Below are 19,930 nucleotides of genomic sequence, written 5' to 3' on the forward strand. Positions count from 1 at the left end.
TTGCAATGGTTGTTCTTGCTGTTGGGAAAATAAAGGATTTGCTTTTCATGTAAAAATAGCTTTACTCTTTCCATACATGAGGAGCAATTGGGACAGGCATATTTCCAGGTCAGCGTAGAGATAGGGTTGGACAGCAAAATCTTCTGTTCCAAAAATGGGCTGGAACCAGCAACAGTTCTTACTGTACTGAACAAACCTTACTGGCTTGGAGAGGAGCAGGATCCCTTTTTTGGACGCACACTCAACATACCGGTGTTCTTCCACTTGGGAGCAGCACCCAGCATGGCTATAGCGAACACTTTGGTCTGTTAAGGACATAGCTTAGTTTTACGTTTTTCTCTTTGTTTGTTTGTAATTGCAGGTATGGCTTTTAAATAAAGGATTGAGAGTTTCTTAGGCCATAGCCTTGAAGGTATGGCTGAGCAGTGCCTACAGCTGTCAGTGCCTAGAAGAGCTGAGCAGAAGGGATGTGTGCAGGAGCAGTCTGTATAATTCCACAAGACTGTACTCAGTTGGGCACTGAGTAAATAAATGGTCAGTGTGCAAATGTTGGATAAAGTTGCTCTGTGCTTGTTTAGATAGTCCAGCTGGACTTTGGATTTTGTTCTCCATGGTAGCTGACTTGTTAATCTCTCGTGGTCCATTGCCATGTATTTGATTTATATGATTACGACGTACATCTTTGTCATATTTTGCTAGTCAGTATTTTTTCTTCCTTTAATCACAGCTTAGAGGTCTCTTTAAGGCCTTGAAAAGCGAATCAGCTGGAATTTTCCCTTTATCTTGACTAGAATCACTACAGAAGTAAGTAAAGAGCACAGAAGGGGAATTAAAGACAGCATTGAAAATGTTCCTTCAGAGCAAAAAAGCAGATTTAACACAAATAAAAATCTCAGCTCTGCTTCAGAGTTGCAAACTCTTGTATTCACCAGAGAACTGTTAAAGCAAGTCATTTTTGGCATACTATCGATCAGGGAAGCGTGACAAAGTGCAGTGGAATGCACTGTGCTGCGATCCAGCCTGTAGTGGTATATGATTTTAGTGCATGGAGCGCTGCAGGAAGTGCTTGGGGGTGGGGAGGCCTTTTCTTTTCCTCAGCTGCTGGGAACTGTGACCTCCTCCCTCACACCCCACCTGCACCAACAGAGCGTCCCTTGGATACTGTGGGTCAAAAGACAAAATGCAAGAAGTTGAAACAATCCAGGTTTCTGGCAGGATTTGGCTCTGCTCTGCGGTGTGGAGTTCTTGGGCCACAGGATGGGAAAGCTGGGAAAAGTAATGTATTTGGGGTTAAAGAGAATCATAGAATCACAGGGTTGGAAAGGGCCTGCAAGATTATCTAGTCCAGCCATCCTCCCATTACCCTTGCTACCACAAGCTACTAAACCATATCTCATAGCTCCTCGTGGAGCAACTGTGCATGTCTAGATTGGGCCTGTATCCCCAGCCCCTCTGTGCTGGAAGGCTCTTGTGCTCAGATGCTGTCTTCATTGAAAGGAGTAATAAAATACTGTTCGTTTCATCAGGTCAGCGTTTTGCTTCTTACTTTGAGTGATGAGTTCCCCCATCCCACCAGTATGCACACATGCTGTTTGGAATTAGGTTTTGGCACAGATTTTAGCCTTAAATGGAAATCTGTTCAAATTCATTTAATATCTGCAGCTTAGAATTTTAGCTTATGTGAACAGTTAATTATCGCCTGCAGCTGTACTTAATAACCAATTAAGGTTATTATTATTCTGAAGTGCACCTGATATTCACTTTCTTTTTTTCCCCTCCCCCCTCTAAATTATGGTGTTGGAGTCCACTGAGTTTTTCAGACGCTTGTTATGGTGTGAGAAAACATGATGGTGCCATTTCTGGATGAACAGGATCTGTGCTCTAAGACCTGTGTGTCGGCAAGTGGGGAAAGCTTGGTATGGGTCAGATCACGTTACCAGCGTAAATTGCTAACAAGAGTTTCAGTGCTCACCTTGGGTTTCACATTTGCATTGCTCCATTACAGCGATAATCAAATACAAAGGCAGTGTTCTATTGGCATTGCAGTAGAGGACTCTACCCAGGAGGTGTTAGAACCAGAGCCGACGTTTCTAGGGTGGGGATGTAGGAAAGTAGTAACATAGACACAGTGGTATTTAGTGTGTTTTTATTGTCCTGCATAGATCTCTCTCATTCTTACCTCACTGTTTGCTTCCTTAGTGCTCTTCAGGTGACGATTTTGATGTATGAAGAAGAGTCAATGTGCAAAGCAGATGTAAATAAGCAGAGAACAGGTAGCGTGTCTAGGCTGTATACTCCATGTTGGAAGGAATGAGGTTGACTGACATGTAGATCACTTAGATGTGAGCACTGAAATGCTAACTTAGAGTTCATTTGGCATTTATGGTTATATTGTGGCTTGGGTTGGAAGGGACATTAAAGCTATCCAGCTCCAACCCCCTGCTGTGGCCGGGACACCTTCCACTAGATCCTCTGTAGGTCCTATTTAACATGTAGGCTATCCAGTCTTTACAGAAAGCAATGGGATGCACGTGGAACTACTATAACTGTGTTCGTGTTTCCTTTGTGTGATGATCCTTCAAATAGTTCCAACATTTCAGATACTGTGTATTCTGGAATACAAATGCTGCAAGTTTTAGTTGTGGAAGTGCCTAAATTCAGGCTTCCATACATACTGGTCTCTACTATGCTCATAATTCTGAAATTGCTTATTGCAGACTTCTGCAGTTAGGTTCTGAAGGTGGTGGCAATTACTGAAAAGCTTAATTAAATATGAATTGTAACTTTGACAGTTTTGAGATGTGGTGGATGCCTTGAAGGAAAGGAACAGACAGTTATAATGATGGTTATGAGAAGTGGATGTTCACAGAATCACAGAATTATCAAGGTTGGAAAAGACCTAGATCATCTAGTACAACCATTACCAATACTTCCAAGCTAAATCATATTCATCAACACAACATCCAAACGTTTCTTGAACACTCCCATGGTTGGTGACTCCACCACCATGTTGACCCTGGAAGCAAATTTGAACGCTGATGCTCAGGAGTGGTTTAATGTGCAGTTGTGAGTCTTACTCTTTACAGTGAGGGTGACGGAGCACTGGAACAGGCTGCCCAGGGAGGTGGTGGAGTCTCCTTCTCTGGAGATATTCAAGACCCACCTGGACGCCGACCTGTGTGACGTGGTGTAGGGAGCCTGCTTTGGCAGGGGGGTTGGACTCGATGGTCTCTAGAGGTCCCTTCCAACCCCTACAATTCTGTGATTCCGTGATTACAGCATCATCCAACACAGTGTGCACAGAGGTGGGAGCCCAAGTTAAGGTGCACGCATGGGAGAACAAAGGAAAATTACCACAGGGTGATCTTGTGGAGTAGAGTGGTGTAGCATGACCTCACCATCCAAGTACAGAGACCCTTACTGTGTATCATTGCCAGGGGTGCTCAGCTTTAGTTTGGGTTTGGCAAGCTCGGGGAGCACAGCTTTCCTTGAACCTGCAGAGCGCTGTGATGCAACATGTGTTAAACAGCACTTGGCAACACACATGCAGGTTAGAAACCAGTAGGAGTACTGTCTCTACCCAGTTCTCAGGGGAAATGTAGGAATGTGGAGTTTGATTGCCTAACCAGACATATATCCTCACCTTTGGCAGCTCTGTAGAATGGGTGGATGGAAACAATATTTTCTTACTTCACCAGCACACTGCTGCACGTGGTGAGATCTTGGTTTCTTGGATGCTGTTTGGTGAAACCTATGTTGGTGTGTTGGTTGCTGCTTGTGCTGTCCCATCAGAGCACTGAGCAGACTTCCTTCTGCTTTTGAAATACTGAAGAAGAGTTTCACCCTGGGTCATCTTGCTGTAGCCGCCCCTTCCTAGAATATTATCTCAAGGAAGAGAAGTGATTATGTGTCTCTTACTGCTTTCTTAACACGTTGCAACCTTAAGGATCTCTGAAAAAGTGCAGCTGTCTCTGGATGGTATTCAATCCAATCGAGCTCACCTTTGATAGTAGCAAAGCCTGGGAAACGATTGCCATTTGTCTTCCTGCTACGTGCCGTGGCTTAAGGATGCTGGGAAACAGCAGTCTCCTAAAAGCACTAAAGGCTTCAAAGAGGGAGGTGAGGAGCCTTTGTGTGCTGGGAGTGTTAGTAAGCAGTGGTGGCAGCATGAGCCACTTGGTCAAAGGCACTGCTGGAGCTGTAGAGGATGAGGGGAATCTGCCCTCTCTTTGGCTTTCCTCCATCTCTTGTGTCAGTTGCAAGTAGTAGAATTCCGAGCTCTTTAGAGTTCAAAATACTCTATTTCCATAAGTCGTATAGTTGTTACAGAATAGGTGCAGTATCTTCTAGAGTCAGTGCTACAGGATCTTTATTGGCTTGATGGAGTGAGGCTTTTTTTTCTTTCCTTCTGTGGTTTAAAATTGCTTGTCTAACATGCTGATTTACACCCTGTCCTGTAAGGCTGCTTCCCCTTGGCTGTATCTTTTTAGGATGATCATGTCTTTTTGAAAAATGTCCTGTTGTTACCTTGAAATATGAAGTGATAACTGCTCAAGTTAAGAGGGATTTCCTTGTTAAACCTAGTATGGTACCAACACACAAAGTGCTGCAACTGAAAACTTTCTTCAGGCAGCATAGAAGGGGGTAAAACAAACAAACAAACCACCACCAACAAAACACAAAAGCCCCATCTTACAGCGTGGGCTGTTGTTGGAAACGTATCTATTCAGCTGAGAAGTTTGCAGGTTGGTGTTCAGGAAGGAGCTCCTGCAGAGCTGCTGCCTTCCCGCTCGTCCCTCCCTGCTTGTTCCCGCAAGAGGCGCTGGCACTGTGCTGAGCTGAGTGGTGACTGCTCAGGGATCCAGTCCAGGTTAAAAATAACTTTTGGGTTCAGTGGGAGAGACATGAACGCAACTGGGGGTACAGCACAGGGCGTAGGAATGAGCAGAGAAGTTGAGAGTGGTGGCAGCTGGCCTGGCTGTTAACCAACACCAGAGAGAAAGGCTCAGCCTGTGCTCACCATGCTGCTTCTTCCAGCTGTGCTCCAGAGGTGGTCACCAGCTTTCTTCTGCCTCTCCTCCTCTCACCCAGGTTTGGCTGCCCTAGCTGAGCTGCTGCTCAAGTTAACCCTTGCTCACTTGGCTCAAAATGAGCTGAGTTACCTTCAGCAGCTCGCTTGGAAGTCCCTGCAAACCCAGCTGAGTGGTCGGACAAGGGGCAGTTGTTTCTGACACAGTTGCAGTTGCAAGATAATGTGTGTGTGTTGACTTAGCAGTGCTGAGTACACTGGCTGCAGTGCTGAGTACACTGGCTGCAGTGCTGTGGTCATGTTTCATGTTCTGTGGCTGGTCTCATGGGTAGCTAATGGTAGATTTGTGAGGAGATGCTGATGGTCATGGGATGGCTTAGAGGAAGATCTCAGAAGAGGAATTCTTTTCTCACAACAGCCCAAAATACATGTGACGGCCTTTACATGTGGGTGGAGTGGAACAAGAAGGGTGATTCTTCAGCACTGTGGGTGTCTTGCCTATTTGAAGTGTGCTACTCTACCTATAGCTAATGGAAACAACGTCAAGGTGAGCTGAGTGGAGGTACTGCTAAGCAAATACAAGCTAATAGAAGAATTTACAAGGGCTGTTGTGAAAACCTTTGAAGAAATGGATTTATTGTTACCAAACAATAAATGAAAAGAATAATGCAGTAGAAGCGAAACCAGATGACTGTATTTCTATTGGTTATCTTATTCATTATCTGATGTTTCCTCTCCTATTACTCTACGTTTAAGCTGACCTGGGTGTTTGCTTAGATGGTTCCTCTAGGACACCAGTGACATTGTTTGTTACCAACTGACTCTGTTTGTTTATTACTCTTCCCTGTTCTAAGTGAGCATAGAACAGGAACAGTGGCACAAAGCCATTGCTCTGGAGCAGAGAAGGCACAGCCTTTCATTTTCTTCCCACTCTTGGTCAGCACTGGGTACCCTGGTGGGCATTCCCCCCACAGCCCTGGGCTGAGGGAGGTGCAGCTGCTCTCTTGGGTGAATTGTTTTGTCTCTCCATGGAATCTCATCCTGGGCAGTTATGTGCTAAGAATGTGAATAATTTTGCTGCGGCTGCTTTACATGTAAAAATCCTGACCTTCAGATATTTTATCCAGTCTGATTTTTTTTCTTTTTTTTTCCTTTTCTTTTTTCTGCCTCCAGCACTGTTAATGGTTGAGTTTTATCGTGCAGCTGCAGGAAGCTGCAGTGACTAGTAGTCACACAGAGCCTTTAGACAATTTAGGGATATTTCTATCTTTAAGCAGTAGTCAGTGGTAAGTAGCTGTTGCTTTCAGACCCATAGTTGTACATGTGCATCCCAGGGAGGTGGTGGAGCTGCCATCCCTGGCAGCATTCAAGAGACATCTGGATGAGGAGCTATGAGATATGGCTTAGTGGCTTGTGGGAGAAATGGTGATGGGAGAACAGCTGGGCTGGAAGGTCTTGTAGATCCTTTCCAACCTTGTGATTCAATGATTCTCTGATTTGATAGAGTGAGTGAAACTAAGTGACCTCTGTGAGTGTCTTGTGAGTTTCATAGTTTCGTGCGGGTTGGAAGGGACTCTAAGATATCATCGAGTCCAGCCCCCGGGATTCGAGCCTCTGTGTAGCAGAGCGGCACTTCTACAACTTGCGCCACAGGGGGGATTCGAACTCCAGGCCCCAGTGTTGCAAGGCGGCGTCTTTAACCACTGCGCCACCACTGCGCCACCGGGGCACACTAATGTTCCCTAATGCTGTGTAATTGGAGCATGTTGCAATACAAAGTTGAGCGTACCGATTTCCAAGTCTTAAAAGTTGAATGCCTTTTTTGTATCTTTAATAAGATTTTAAAATAGAAAATTCCAATTAATAAATAAAAATTCAAAATACCAGCAAATTTTAAAGCCGTATTGCGTGTAAAAAGTCCAGCATGCATCTTCTTACTCTTAGGACAATAAAAACGCCAAGCAGTCTTGCCTAACATGCTTAAATTCAGTGCTAGTGTGTGTATATGTGTCTGTACTGAAAAGTATGAGGGATCTTGAGATAGAAGCCAGATGTTTTGTCAGTTCTGTAGGGCTGCTGCCTTTCACTGGGAGGCTGAGAGAGGAAGGACGGCCACTTCTCACGATGTTTCTTGGTTTGTTTTTTTCTCTCTGCATGTGCGTTACTGCAGGATATCAGTTGGGGTCCTGTTGGAGTCCCATAATGGTACAAATCCTCAAAGGAAAGACCAATGCAGTGACAGTGTATTCCAGCCTGGTAACCTGGTGGTTTTATAGTTGCTAGAGTATTCCTAGAAGAAAAATGAAGTGGGATCTGAGAGTTTATGAGACAACACTTAAAAGTTCTGGTGTTTTTAAACTGAATAAAACTGTGCAAAGTTGCAGGAGAAGGAGAGGAGAGGAGTACACTCTTTAAATGTTAAAATCTTCAGAAATACAAGAAAATTTGTAATGCCTTAAGTAGGCAGCACTCAGTAAATCTGACATGGGCCCCATTAATGAGAATGGGTGCAAAATTCAGTCTGTCGAGCTGGATATGGAGAAACACTGTAAGCAGTACTAATGCATTTCAAATGTGCAGCGCCGAATGACATTCTGGGGAGCAGCTGAGTTTGGCAGCGCTAAAAGCTCTTCCAGTCTTTGACACAATTCCCTTCAGCACTCTGGGGCTTTATTCCTTAACAACAAAGCTCATAACTCATTTTGCTGGAGCTGAATACCCAGTTGACAAGTCCCTTGTATCATGTTTGGCTGAGGAATCATTTGCAAGCTCTGTGAATATTTGTAAAAATCCTTTTACACATAACTCATGATTTATCCGTCGTAGAAGGAAGAGCCATGAGAACCACTCATTTTAGTGTCTGTGGCCACTGAAAAGAAATGCTTTCATATACAAATAGCATTACCGTAAATGGAATGCCAGCCAAATGCATTTTGGGCTAACACGAGCAATAAAATTAGCAAACACATCACTTGCTGCTAATGAAGGGGAATAAGCTCATCATGAAACCTTCACTGAACTGCTATTCTATCCAGCTTGATTTACTTGCCCTGATAGGGTAAAAAAAAAACCTGCTGTCTCAGAAGGATGTGGGAGCTGCTGGGAAGAAGTGATGGTGGTGTTGTGAATGCTCAGAACGTGATGGGCAGCTCTGGGGGGAGCAGGGGCAGCCTGCCCTTCCTGCAGCAAGAGGGACTGCTTGTCAGGCAGCCTGCCTGCAAGGGAGAGCCTAAGCAAAGATATTTCCACGAGGTTGATGTTAACTGACAAGGGTTTATACAGCCCTTTTTAAATAGCAGCTGGTCCTGGCGCAGCAAGATGCTGCTTTTGCTGGCACTACCATTTTAACGCATAGAATAATAGAATTATTTAGGTTGAAGAAGTCCACTAAGATTATTAAGTCCAACTGTTTGCTCATCCCCACCATGCCCACTAACCACATTCCTCAGTACCACATCCACATGTTGCTTAAACACCTCAAGGAATGGTGACTCCACCACCAACCCGGGCAGCCTGTGCCAGTGCCTCACTGCTCTATCAGAGAAGAAATTATTCCTACTATCAAACGTGAGCTGAGTACAGAGCACCGATCTCCTCCCTACTCCTGCTGTCTGCACTATTTCTTACCCAGGCCAAGATGGCTAATGGCACCTGTGCACGCTGCTGATTCATGTTATAAAACAGATGAATCCAAAGGCAGGGTTCAAATGGCAAAAGAACATTTGAGATTCTTGCACTGTGTTTGTTTTCTTCCTCTATATAAGACTTTAAGCCTGGTTTTGTCTATTAATGACTTTTGATGCAGCCTGGCAGTCCCCGCAGTGCTGATGCTGAAGAACTCTGAGGGTTGTTCATGCGTCAACTCCCCTGCTTTCCTACTTGGAGAAAGGAAGTGGAAGCTGGAGCTAGGAAGTGCTGTGTTAAAAGCTTTAGCAGCTTCAGTCAAAGTGAGGCTGACAACAATCTGTCTGCTTCTCTGCCCTGCACAAAAGGTTCTGTGGTTGTCTCGTGGTGAGGAGTCAGTGGGCTGCTTGTTGTTTGAGTGCTAGCTGGGAACCTCTGAGCTGTCTCAGCTCTAGATCTGGTGCTGTAAGGCTGATGTTTTTGCTGGTGCCTCTTTCTTTTCAGAAGTGGGAACGGGAACCTGGATGGAGTTTTCACGGTATAGTTTGGGATATGTGATGCTTTATGGCTGGGGACAACCTGTGTGTTCATACTTAAATTTATTTTCCAGTTGCTCTCTGTTTCCTTTTCTTCAGAATTTTGTATCTGTTGTAAAGTGTTATTTCTGCAATGTTGAACCTGAGGGACAGTGGGTTGGTTGAGTTTCTCCTGGCAGCCAGAGGAACTTGAAAGCCTCGTTGGTGTATGGCTGAGAGCTGTGGGATGGAGCAGCAGTCAGCACAGAGGCTGCAGTTGGGGAGGACAGGAAGGATCTGGAGCTGGGAACCTGCTTCAGGCCTGTTCCAGTTCCCTGCACATGTGCCAAAGTGGTGTCATTTTGAAGGAGTAAAATAACACCTTAGGGAAGGTGCTGTGAGCCTACAGGTGTGTGTGTGTGCAGCAAGGATAATCCTCCATCCCGCCCTATGATATAAACCTGACAATGCAATAATTTGTAAGTGCTATTCATATAACGTATCTTGTCCTGAGTACAGGATTTCTGATTTAGCACATAATAATGCTTCTGATCTGAGTTCCTTCTGCTCCAGCGCTGAGTAAGGAGAGATTTAAAGAACTTTCTGTTGATGAATCGGTCATGGGTCATTTGCTTAGACCGAGCTCTGAATAGTTGGAATAGCTCTCCAGTGAGCAGACCCAGAGTAATGAGGAACAGCCATGGCTGCATATACAATTGTTTGTTCTGCTTTAAATTAGAAATCTCTTCCAGAATTGGATTCTCCCCTTGTGTCTGTGTAGGACTCAGCACTGTGTGGAAGGCTGTGGGTGTCATCCCAGAAAGGACTTGGTGCAGATAGAAGATGAGATCCATAGCACAGTGAAAACATGCAAATACATGCTTCTTCATTGCCAGTAATGCAATTCTGGATTGTGAATTTAGCATGGAGGTGATCCTGTCCTACTGCATGTGTTCAAACTGAGCACTCTGTGCATCCCTCAGTTCTCTGTGTGAGCTGTGGCAGGGCATGTTTTCTAGGATTGGGCCTTTCTGCACTTGTGGAGACATTCCTGATGCCTGTTGCTGTTGGCAGAGCTTGAACCTGTGCTCCTCCCTAAGCTGGTATAGGACAGAAGCCTCCAGGAAAGGGTGTTGGTGAATATATGAGCGTGTCAGCTGTCTGTGGGTGCTACCAGTGTCTCTTGTTCTACTGGATGCCTAAAGGAAATGAGATTTTTCCCAGCACAGGTGTGTTTTTGGCCGGAGCAGGAAGGATGCTGGGCACTGCCAGGTCCCAAGCCAAGCTGCATGTGCCATGGGGGCAGCTGCTGCCTGCTGCCCTCTGCTCTCCCCTGCCTCCTGCTTGGGTCACAGCAGCTCAGCTCTGTTCATGGTTTTAGCCTGCTCACCATAAAGATCCAAAAACAAGTGGCATTCATCATAGCTTTTGAATATTCTCACACCCTTTTCATTACTGTTAGCGCTGTGATAACTCTTTCCTTGCCTGCTTTTAGGTGTTTCTTCTGGGCAGCTCATGTGACTTGCAGGTTTGTTTTTCAGGGCAGCACCTCTCTGTTTCTTGCAGGCCTTCCTGTTACCACATTCTTTTCAGAGTGCTTAAAGTGCTGCCACACATTTTGTCCATTAGCTAAAGTAAATATGTTAACATCCCATGGCTTCAAGGATGGAGGCAGTCTCACAGGGTTGGTTTGTATGGTAGCAGCATGAAGATTTCTGTCCTGGGACCCAGGAGCACTGACACACGAGCACTCCAACAGCTTTTGTGTCTGCTACTGCAAATTGAACTTTTTGGGCTTGTTTCCTTACTTCTGTTTAATCTTAAATTATCACAGTGCTGCAAGAGAAATGAGAACAGGACCTTGTTCTACTGGTGGCTGTGCAAACACAGGTTAGTTAAGGAGCCTGCAGGTGACTGAATCAAGACTAGAAGAGTTAGAAAAGAGTGAGCAGTGAGGTGGTGATGGATGTCATAGTAGTTTTATTTCTATTTTTTTTTTCCGATAGGATCTTTATCAGAACCTTGTATCATTTCCTAAATTCTCCCTATGTTTTTTGAGCATGCTCCCTTTGTGATTTCTTCAAATATATAGAGATATTGTTTTAAAACTTTCTTGTTAAAGTTGTTCCTTACCTGTAGAAAAGCCCATTCTTAACTTACTGCTCGGGGTTTTTTTCATGTGTTGATTTAGTTTAATTTAGTGAGTCTTGTAGTTCATTGCCTGCCCATGTTTTTGTCTAGCTCTCAGTACTTTATGCACCCTAGGCTGTCTTTTCTTTATACTTTTTCTGTTAATAAATCTGATTAAAAATGGAAAATAAAATAAAATAAAATACCAACAAAACCAACATTCTGACAGTACAAATTGAGAAGGTACAGTAGGTGCAGAGCAGGGATGGAATAGCCTACTAAAATCATGGATGACCCAAAGGGCTGAAGTACTGCTTGAACTGGGCATAAACTGGGAAACACAAAGGGCAGAGTCTCCAAGCAAGGACTAGAAGCAAGGCCCCAAACTCAAACTTCCTCTGCTGAAGTCGACAAGGAAAATGAATGACTTTGCCTCCAAAGTAACATCACCACAGTATGTATCTTACTCAGAGTGGTGTGTTCAGCTCTTATCAAAAACCATATTTCAGTCTGATCTTCCTCGATACAGAGAAAAGCTACTGCAGTGATAAAGAGAGCAGAGAGCCTGTTTTACAAGAGAAAACCAAAGGAATGTGGTTTGTTTAACCCAGGAGGCCAACCTGCAACCCTGGCATGGGAGAGGGTTCATTCCCAATAGATAACAGCAAAGCTGTTGAAGTTAAAGGATAATGAACACTAAAGGTAGGGGGGACTAACTGACCATGTGAAACTGAGGCTGAAAATAAGAGGAAGGTGTACAGCCAGCAAAGCAATGTAACTGTGAAGAGCTTCCTAATGGAGTGATGGAGGCAGAAAAATCTTGGCTGGCATTGAGGTAGATTTCCCATACTTTCTGAATGGATTGCATGAATTATGAAGGTGCTGAGTGATCCCATGTCAGACAAGTAGGTGCTCAATAGGTCCTTTTTGCCTTTGCTGTTCTCCTGCTATGTTGATACCCTAAAACTGAAGATCTCTAGTGATTCTCAGGATTGAAGTTTAGTTACGTGTCTAGAATGTTTCAATTAGGGTTTTAGTCAAGCGTGGGAATCTGTGGGGAAGATGGAGCCCCTGCTGCCAGCAACCTAAAATCAGGTAAAGCCAAAGTAGAGTACAAAGTTGGTTGAAACATTCAAGTGGCGAGTATTTGCAGATAAAAAAAATACAATTCTCTATTCTGTACAGTGGAAGTAGTTCCAACATAGTGTATTGTACACATTATTTCCTGAATTTTTTAGTTTTTGCACGTTTAAAATCATGAATGAAATTTCTTACAGTCGTGGACTGTCTCCGAAAGGTTCCTAATCAATTCTGGAGCATGTCTTTTGGCATGAGCCTGATTTTTCTCCCTTCCGGAGGGAACCTGTATCTGTTTCCTGCATCTGTTACCCATCCTTCACTGTGAATGGAAAGTGAGTAATTAATTTTTAGTTGTTGTTAGCAATTAATTGCCCTTGCCAAATTTTGGAGGACCTATTGTCTCCTTCAGACACAATGTTCTTGGGAAAAGGTCTTACTTATTGTAAGACCTCTTGTGCAATCTTCACTTGGATGATAAATACGTCTTGGCAACGGGGAGCCTTCTGAATGAAAAATGTTGCTGGACAACCCTGTAGTAGAGCAAGAACGCACAGCTCTGCCAGTGCTGGTGGAGCACGGCCAGGCAGGAGGGTAAAGCAGGGGAAGCCTTTCACATTGTCTGTGGAGCACTGAGCGAGGTGCAGCCTCTTTGTGCACATGTCCAAATATCTGTTTACCATTAAACAAGGATTTTCCCCGTTGAGCATCTGAGCTGAAAGGTGCCTTTCCTTCTAACAACATCCTGAAATGGCTTGGCAAGCTGCCTTCTGTGGACACAGGAATGGGGAAACTGCTGAGCAGCTCTCTGCTCTCTGCTCTGGGTGGCTGCTGGAGGCTGTAGCTGAGAAGCCCCTCTTCCATTTTTCTCTGTGAACCCACAAATCTGGAATTTTGCAGAGCTGCCTCAGTCTGCAAAGACTACACTGGTAACTTTGTGGTTCTTGGCCTGATGTTGGTTTTCCATTAGCTCTGTCCTGAACCACAACTAACCACTGAAACCTCATTTTAGTATTTCACTTGTAACATTAATTATGAAGTTATTATTTGTTTGTAACAGCACTTTTGTAGCTATTTTTCCTCTTTCTTCTCACCAGCAGCAGTGTCTAGAGGCAAAAAGGTGAGTAGAAGGCTTGCACAGAGATGTGTTTGAATCCTGCAATGGGAATACACAGAATGCAAAGAATGAGCTGGGGCCAGGACTGCTCTGTTCCCTGGTGGTTTGGGCGCACGCTGCCAGGGCTCATGTTTGTGCTTGGAGCCTGACAGCTGGCTGCGGGCTGAGCAGAGTGAAGCCAGCGCCTGGGATTCTCAGCAGTGCTGCAACTGACAGCACTTGGCCTGCTGAAAGGGAAACCAACAGAAACAGAGGGCCTGGAGCAGTGTACCTTGCAGTTAATGGAAACCTTTGTTGACCTCAGTGGGAGCTGGATTTGGTCCTGTGCCCACTTGAGTGTTTTGGCATTGGATACTGTTCCAAGTTGATTTTTTTTTTTTTTTCCATGTTTCATTTTTGGTCTTTTCTTCGTACTGTTTCTAAAATGTACTTACCTTGCAGTGATAACATTGAGACAGCTCTGGCTGTGTCAGTGTAGCTGTGCACCTTTCTCCCTCCCCAGTGTCTGTCACATTGTTTCCAGTATCAGCCTGAAAACTTGTGGCATTGATTTCTCTCCTTCCTGAGCCCATTCTGCTCCTTCTTGCAAACACTTTCCATCTCGCTTAAACCTCTTCTCCCAACCTCCAGCTCTCCCATAAATGTAGTTGTCAATGCTATTTAATTCATTTTCTGCTCTTCTTCCCCTCCTTTTCTATATGAAATCTTTATTTTTTGTTGGTCAACCCCCATGTGCTTAGAGATGATGCAAGCCTTCTGGGAACTGACCTCATGAATAGAGGTTGTATGTGTCTTATGATATCTGTGAGGGGAAAAGGCTGAAGCTATGGGATTTGGGGAATACAGGTGTTCTTTTGAACCACAAGAAACCTTACATTTTTCCAGCAGCGATGTAAATGCAGAGCAGACAAGGTCAGAGATGAGGAAACCCTTCTGAGAGAAGGAGCTGACTCATGAAGATGAGAGGCAGAGAGCTGACATACTGCACTGCTGTCCACACAATGGGCTGCAAGGGTGAGATTGTCACTGACACATCCACTGGTCACAGGTCATAAGTTCTTTCTGGCTCTCTCATGGTCAGAATGGTCACTTATGGTCACTTATGGTCAGTCCTGAAATGTTCTGGGCTTTTCCTTCCCAGTATTCTCACAGCAATTTAAATATTAATCCCCTGTTATGCCTGCTAATTGTAGAACACACAGCTGGGAGCAGACCGTTGTCGTTTTAATGCTGCTATTCTTCTTACAGGGGCAGTGGCAAAAGATGAGAACTGTAGTGCAAGTACAGGAGGGAAGGTTTGTTTTCAGAGATATTATCATGGTGGTGATAAAAGGCATTTCTTCTTTAGCCTCTCTAAATTCTGTAGAGCTATTGTATGATGGATGAGGAGTGCACTATGTAGACTTTTCTTAATGGTTAATTTAATTGTTTACCAGATATTTATTCTCTTGGTACCCCATAGCAGACAAAACCAAAAAAGCTCAAGATCCAGCTTGGAGACCTTGTTGTGTATTGAGAGCATTTGATTTTGGAGACATCAAAGACTTGTGATCTAAGGTCATATCCAACTAGTGTCAGTGGGCAGTGTGCGAGCAGCCCCTTGATGGTGTGAGAGTGCTGAGCACTAAGATACGGATTTGTTAATGCTTGAGAAATGTATCCAGAAGAAGGAAAAAGAAAGGGGAAAAAAAACATTGTGGGAAATTCTTTCCTTCGTGCATAATAGTTTTTGTTGTTTTGAAAGTGCACTTAGTAATGTGTCGATGCCAGTGAAATATTTCGGCTATAGGAGATGTAAAACCAACCACTGCCTTTCTATGAATTATGAGTCATAAATTGTATGAAAAATATTCAGACTTGCTATAGCTATTCCCCAAGCAGAACCTCTGAGTAATGGAGAAAATACTTCCATTCTGGGGGGAGTAACAGGGGACTGAGCTAAGCAAAACTAAATGCCAAGTGCCAGCATGTGGCTTTGTGCTAAGTGTGAATTAGTGTCATCTGAGACCATTCTCCATTGCTAGGTAAACAGTGAGTGAGAATGTAACATGCACTTGCTGTTGAGCCAAGCAAAGCTCTTTGCTCCAGATGATGTGGAAAGGGGCACATATGCTGAGGCTTCCTGCATGCAATCCGGTGCGCAGCCCTGCCCTGTGGGAGAGCTGGGTGTTTGCAGTGCTTTACCAACACAGCCAGCACATCTGCAGCCAGCAAGCCAAGCCAAGCAGGCACAAACTCCATCTGATTCAGTGCCTGTGGGCAGGTCTCAATGGCAGAATCATAGAACCATAGAAACACCAAGGTTAGAAAAGGACTTCAAGATCATCTATTCCAGCCATCTACCTACCACCAGTATTTCCCCACTAAACCATGTTCCTCACCCACTCCCCATGAGTCTTGTGTTCCAGTCTCCTCACAGCTCTGTTGTCCTTCTCTGAGCATGCTTCGTAGCCTCAGTATCTGTCTCATATTGAAGGTCCAAAACTGAACACAGTACTCAAGGTGCAGCCTCACCAGAGCTAAGTACAGGGGTATGATCACCTCCTTGCTTCTGCTGGCTGCACTATTGCTGATACAAACCTGGATGCTGTTGGCCTTCTTGGCCACCTGGGCACACTGTTGGCTGGTGTTCAGCCAAGTGTCGACCAACACCCCCGAGGTCCTTTTTCTCAACACAGTCTTCCAGCTATACTACACCACAATTCTAGCATTGCCTGCAGTTGTTAAGCCAAAGTGCAGGACCCAGCATTTGATCTTGTTGATCATCTTGTTGGCCTCAGACCAGCAGGCCAGGCTGTCCAGATCCCTCTGTAGGGCCTTCCTACCCCCACATCCAAAATTCCTCCCAACTTGGTGTCATCTGCAAACATATGGAGGCTGCACTCCATCCCATTGTCCAGGTAATCAATAAAGGTGCTAAACAAAACAGGCCCCTTAAACAGCAGTAAGGTGGCAAGATAGTGGCTTTGCAGGCAATTTCTTGATGATAGCATTTATTTCATGCAAATTCTGCTAAGAGCTAACAGTCCAGTTCAAATTAGTCTTCTAATTTGAAGATGAGTTTATCTCCTGTTATTTCTGTCTTATAAATTGCCTTCTGGAAGTAATTATGGAAGTACCTGGAAGTTCTCAGTAACTACTTTAGGCAGGTTCATCTGACTTTTTGATGGCTGAAGTTCAATGCTGTGAATTCAAGCTGGATTTCTGTTTCTCCATCATTTCAGAAAAGGCCTTGCAGCCCTGTGAGGATTTGCAAATTCTGCTTTACAGTCAGAGGAAAAGTCACTGTTGAAATCTTTTGTTTATACCTGAGCCATAAATAAGTGTATAAACAAACTCCAGGAGAGTGGTTTCCTGGCTGGAGAGCAGGGGACACTAACAGTGATTTCGATGGAGTAGTTCAACTGAAGTATTTATTTTTTGCCCAGTTTTACTTATATACCTGGCACACGTACTAATTTTTGGAAGTGACTATGTGCGCAATAAGATGCAGTTAGAAAGGCCAATAATGTGAAATACAGCTTAATGTTGTTGTTTACCAAATAGATAGTGAGCAGTACTGCAAAGACCCGTCTTCCCCATTGCCTCTGGTGGGACCAGGATTTGCCCAGGATAGATCGGTCCCTGCCTACTCAGCTTCTGTGGTGTTTGGGGAAGTTCAGAGTTGTGAGCGCTGTATGGAGAGACGCTGGCATGATTGAGAGACATGCCTTCAAATACCAAAAGCCAAGTATTTCCTTCTGTTTCACACTAAGTCAAACTATGCTGACTTTTCCAGATCTAGAATTTGGGTAGGTTGAAGTTGGTGAGTTCTTTTAAAGTTGTATAGGGTAAACAAGTGTTTTCAAAATGTGAGTCCATTTGTCTGCAGACAGCTGTTACCAGATATAAATTACAAAAAAATTCTGTAAATTTAAGACAGCTTACTGCTTTCTAGCTTGCAGTAAAGTGCTTGGGCTTTGTCTCAACGTGATTGTCTTTGTGTTTGCTTTACACAGGAGATGGCTGTGCGGGCACTGAAGCAGACAGGTAGCAGAAGTATTGAAGCAGCTCTGGAGTATATCAGTAAGATGGGCTACTTGGATCCTAGAAATGAGCAGATCGTACGTGTAATTAAGCAGACCTCACCAGGTAAGCACAAAGTTTTCTTTCAATTGTTTCTTCTTGCTTAGCTTTTGAGTAAACTTGTTGCTGTTAGGAGGGGATTGGCAGTGTCCAACAGTAGTCTTGCAGAAAGTGCTTATGTTCAGCTGGGCTTCAAGGTGAGCACAGCTCACCTGCTTCGCAACAGCCATCTGCATGCGCATTCATACCCTTCCTTCCTAAACACAAAGCTGTCTGTCCTTCAGTGCAAGTCATATCATCCACCTGGCTTTACCACGAGGTAAAAGCTTGCTGTGGAGCTGTGAAGCTCACTTCCCAGGAAGTCATTCATGTTAGCATCCTTGTGAGTAGACTGCAGAAATAGCTCAGGCCAAGGTGGCAGAACGTTTTCACTCATCCCTGCTAGTCTGCTTCAGCTCGATCCCGTATAAATTAAATGGGAGGATTTGGACCCTGTGTGTGCCTGATCAGCAAACATTAAAAATAAGATACATCTCTTTTAAAAGGGTTAAAAGGTCTGTTATTCCATCGTTGGTTTTGTTTTCTTAATGTTCCAATACTTGCAGCTGCTTTGAGTCCTTAACCTTTTGAGCAGATCTCCCTTTACTTTTAGGTACATAGAATGCAAAAAAATATCATGCAAATGATGTGTGCTTGCCTACAGTGGAACAGAACCATACTGATCTGTTCAATGTTGCATTGTTCGTGCTAGGATAGCACAGGTCCCTTGCAGCTGATTGGGAAGCATGTAATGCTACCTGGGAACTTCCCATTTGCAATTCGGGAATGTAAAAGTAAATGTAAATGTAAAATAAGAATGTAAAAAGAATTCCATGTATTGATATACGGAAATAGATTTTTCACATTACTCATTTTATTCCTACTTTAATAGCAAAGCTAGTGAGTTGTAGCATATGATCAAGACTTAAAACTTAATAGATGTTTCTTTTGGACAGAGACTATGTATAAAAAGAGTTGATGCCATGAGTACAGTTAATGAATCTTACAGAACACACTTAGAACACCCCACAGGCAAGAGATGGTTGTAACCTTGTTGGCTGGGAAAGTGAGAGGGGAAAAAAAATCAGCAGCAACTGGTCTTCACAGTTCCAAATATTCCTTAGACAGACCAGAACAGACTTACTGGTGTACAAATGTAGGAGGTGGAGGTCATACTTCTCCTTACATCAGCAAGATTTTTTGTGCAGCTGAGGAATGTATCGCGGGAGAGGACAGTTACTGCTGCTGCTTTTCTCCATGGCCTCTGATGGGGGAAAACAAAGTCAGTTTGTCCCTGAGGCTCCAAATGATCCCTGATGATGGAGATGACAAAAGGGTCATGTGGCTGCCTTCCACATTCAGCCCAGAGCTGCAGTTCTTAGGATTCTTTGGATTGCCACAGCCTTATCAGTGCATCTCATTGTGTTCTGGCAGATCAGCTTCCAGGGAGTAGTTATAAGTACAGCCTTGGAAGTGTGCCCTTATGTAACTGCAGGAAAAACTGCTGCTGATTATAGATTACACTTGAAATAACATAGATAATTTGTCCAACTAAATTTGATTTCAAAACATTGCATTGTTTACAAAGCATCATGTAGTATGGGCACAGCCTCTTCAGTGTGCAGAAATGGTGCATAGGCCTGGCTTCATCTTCTACATGTTCTTGTGAGTTTGTGTGTATGCAGGTGAGAAGTCTGCAGCAGTGCATAAGGGTGCTGCACCTGGCCCAGCTAAGACACACTGTAAAGCAAATAAGCTTGCAGTACAGCCTGTTAGCACAGTACAGCTGTGCTTGTGGACCTTGTGAAATTAAGATTTTGCAAGGAATTTGTACAAGGATACATGGGCCAAGTCCTACAGTTCTTGAAAGCTAAAGAACCAGAGGGGGAACAAAAAGCCAGTACGGAGTATCTCTCTATCTTTTTCCACACCCGCAGTTTATTCATAGATGAGAGAACTGATGAAAAGTGCCATTAACACTTCCAGCACAGGAATGCTGGTATCTTGTCTCTGCAGTCCTTCAAGCTGAAAATAGCATATTGACACACTGAAAGACTGGCCTTACAAACTGCAGGAAAATGAGTAATTTGAGGGGACATTCTTTGCCCAACATATTGGAGAGAAGACAGTATAAGCTGTATTCCACCTCTGTTGTAAATGAAGTAGAGTAGAAAACAAAGATATTTGAGGAGCATTGTGGAACAGAGAGATGCAAACAGATTCCCAGCATGAGCAGTGAGCTCTCTATAGACAAAGAAGTGGACTGATTACCTGGTAGCTTAAAGCAATGTGTATTTCAAGTTGTACTGACAGTGCTTCAGGGAGCTTATTTTC

At 44.0% G+C, this 19,930-nt stretch overlaps 1 protein-coding gene across 1 annotated transcript in view; it reads left to right on the plus strand.

Moving 5' to 3' along the window:
- LATS2 (large tumor suppressor kinase 2) overlaps positions 1-19,930 on the plus strand; it is a 48,553-nt gene that overhangs the window by 17,929 nt on the left and 10,694 nt on the right. Inside the window, exon 3 of the mRNA XM_015852159.3 lies at positions 17,491-17,623. Coding sequence (XP_015707645.2) covers positions 17,491-17,623 — 133 coding nt within the window. The remainder of the gene's footprint in view (positions 1-17,490; positions 17,624-19,930) is intronic.

Source organism: Coturnix japonica, chromosome 1 (genome assembly GCF_054131305.1).
Source record: "Coturnix japonica strain WE chromosome 1, WE-NBRP24, whole genome shotgun sequence".
Lineage (NCBI taxonomy): Eukaryota > Metazoa > Chordata > Aves > Galliformes > Phasianidae > Coturnix > Coturnix japonica.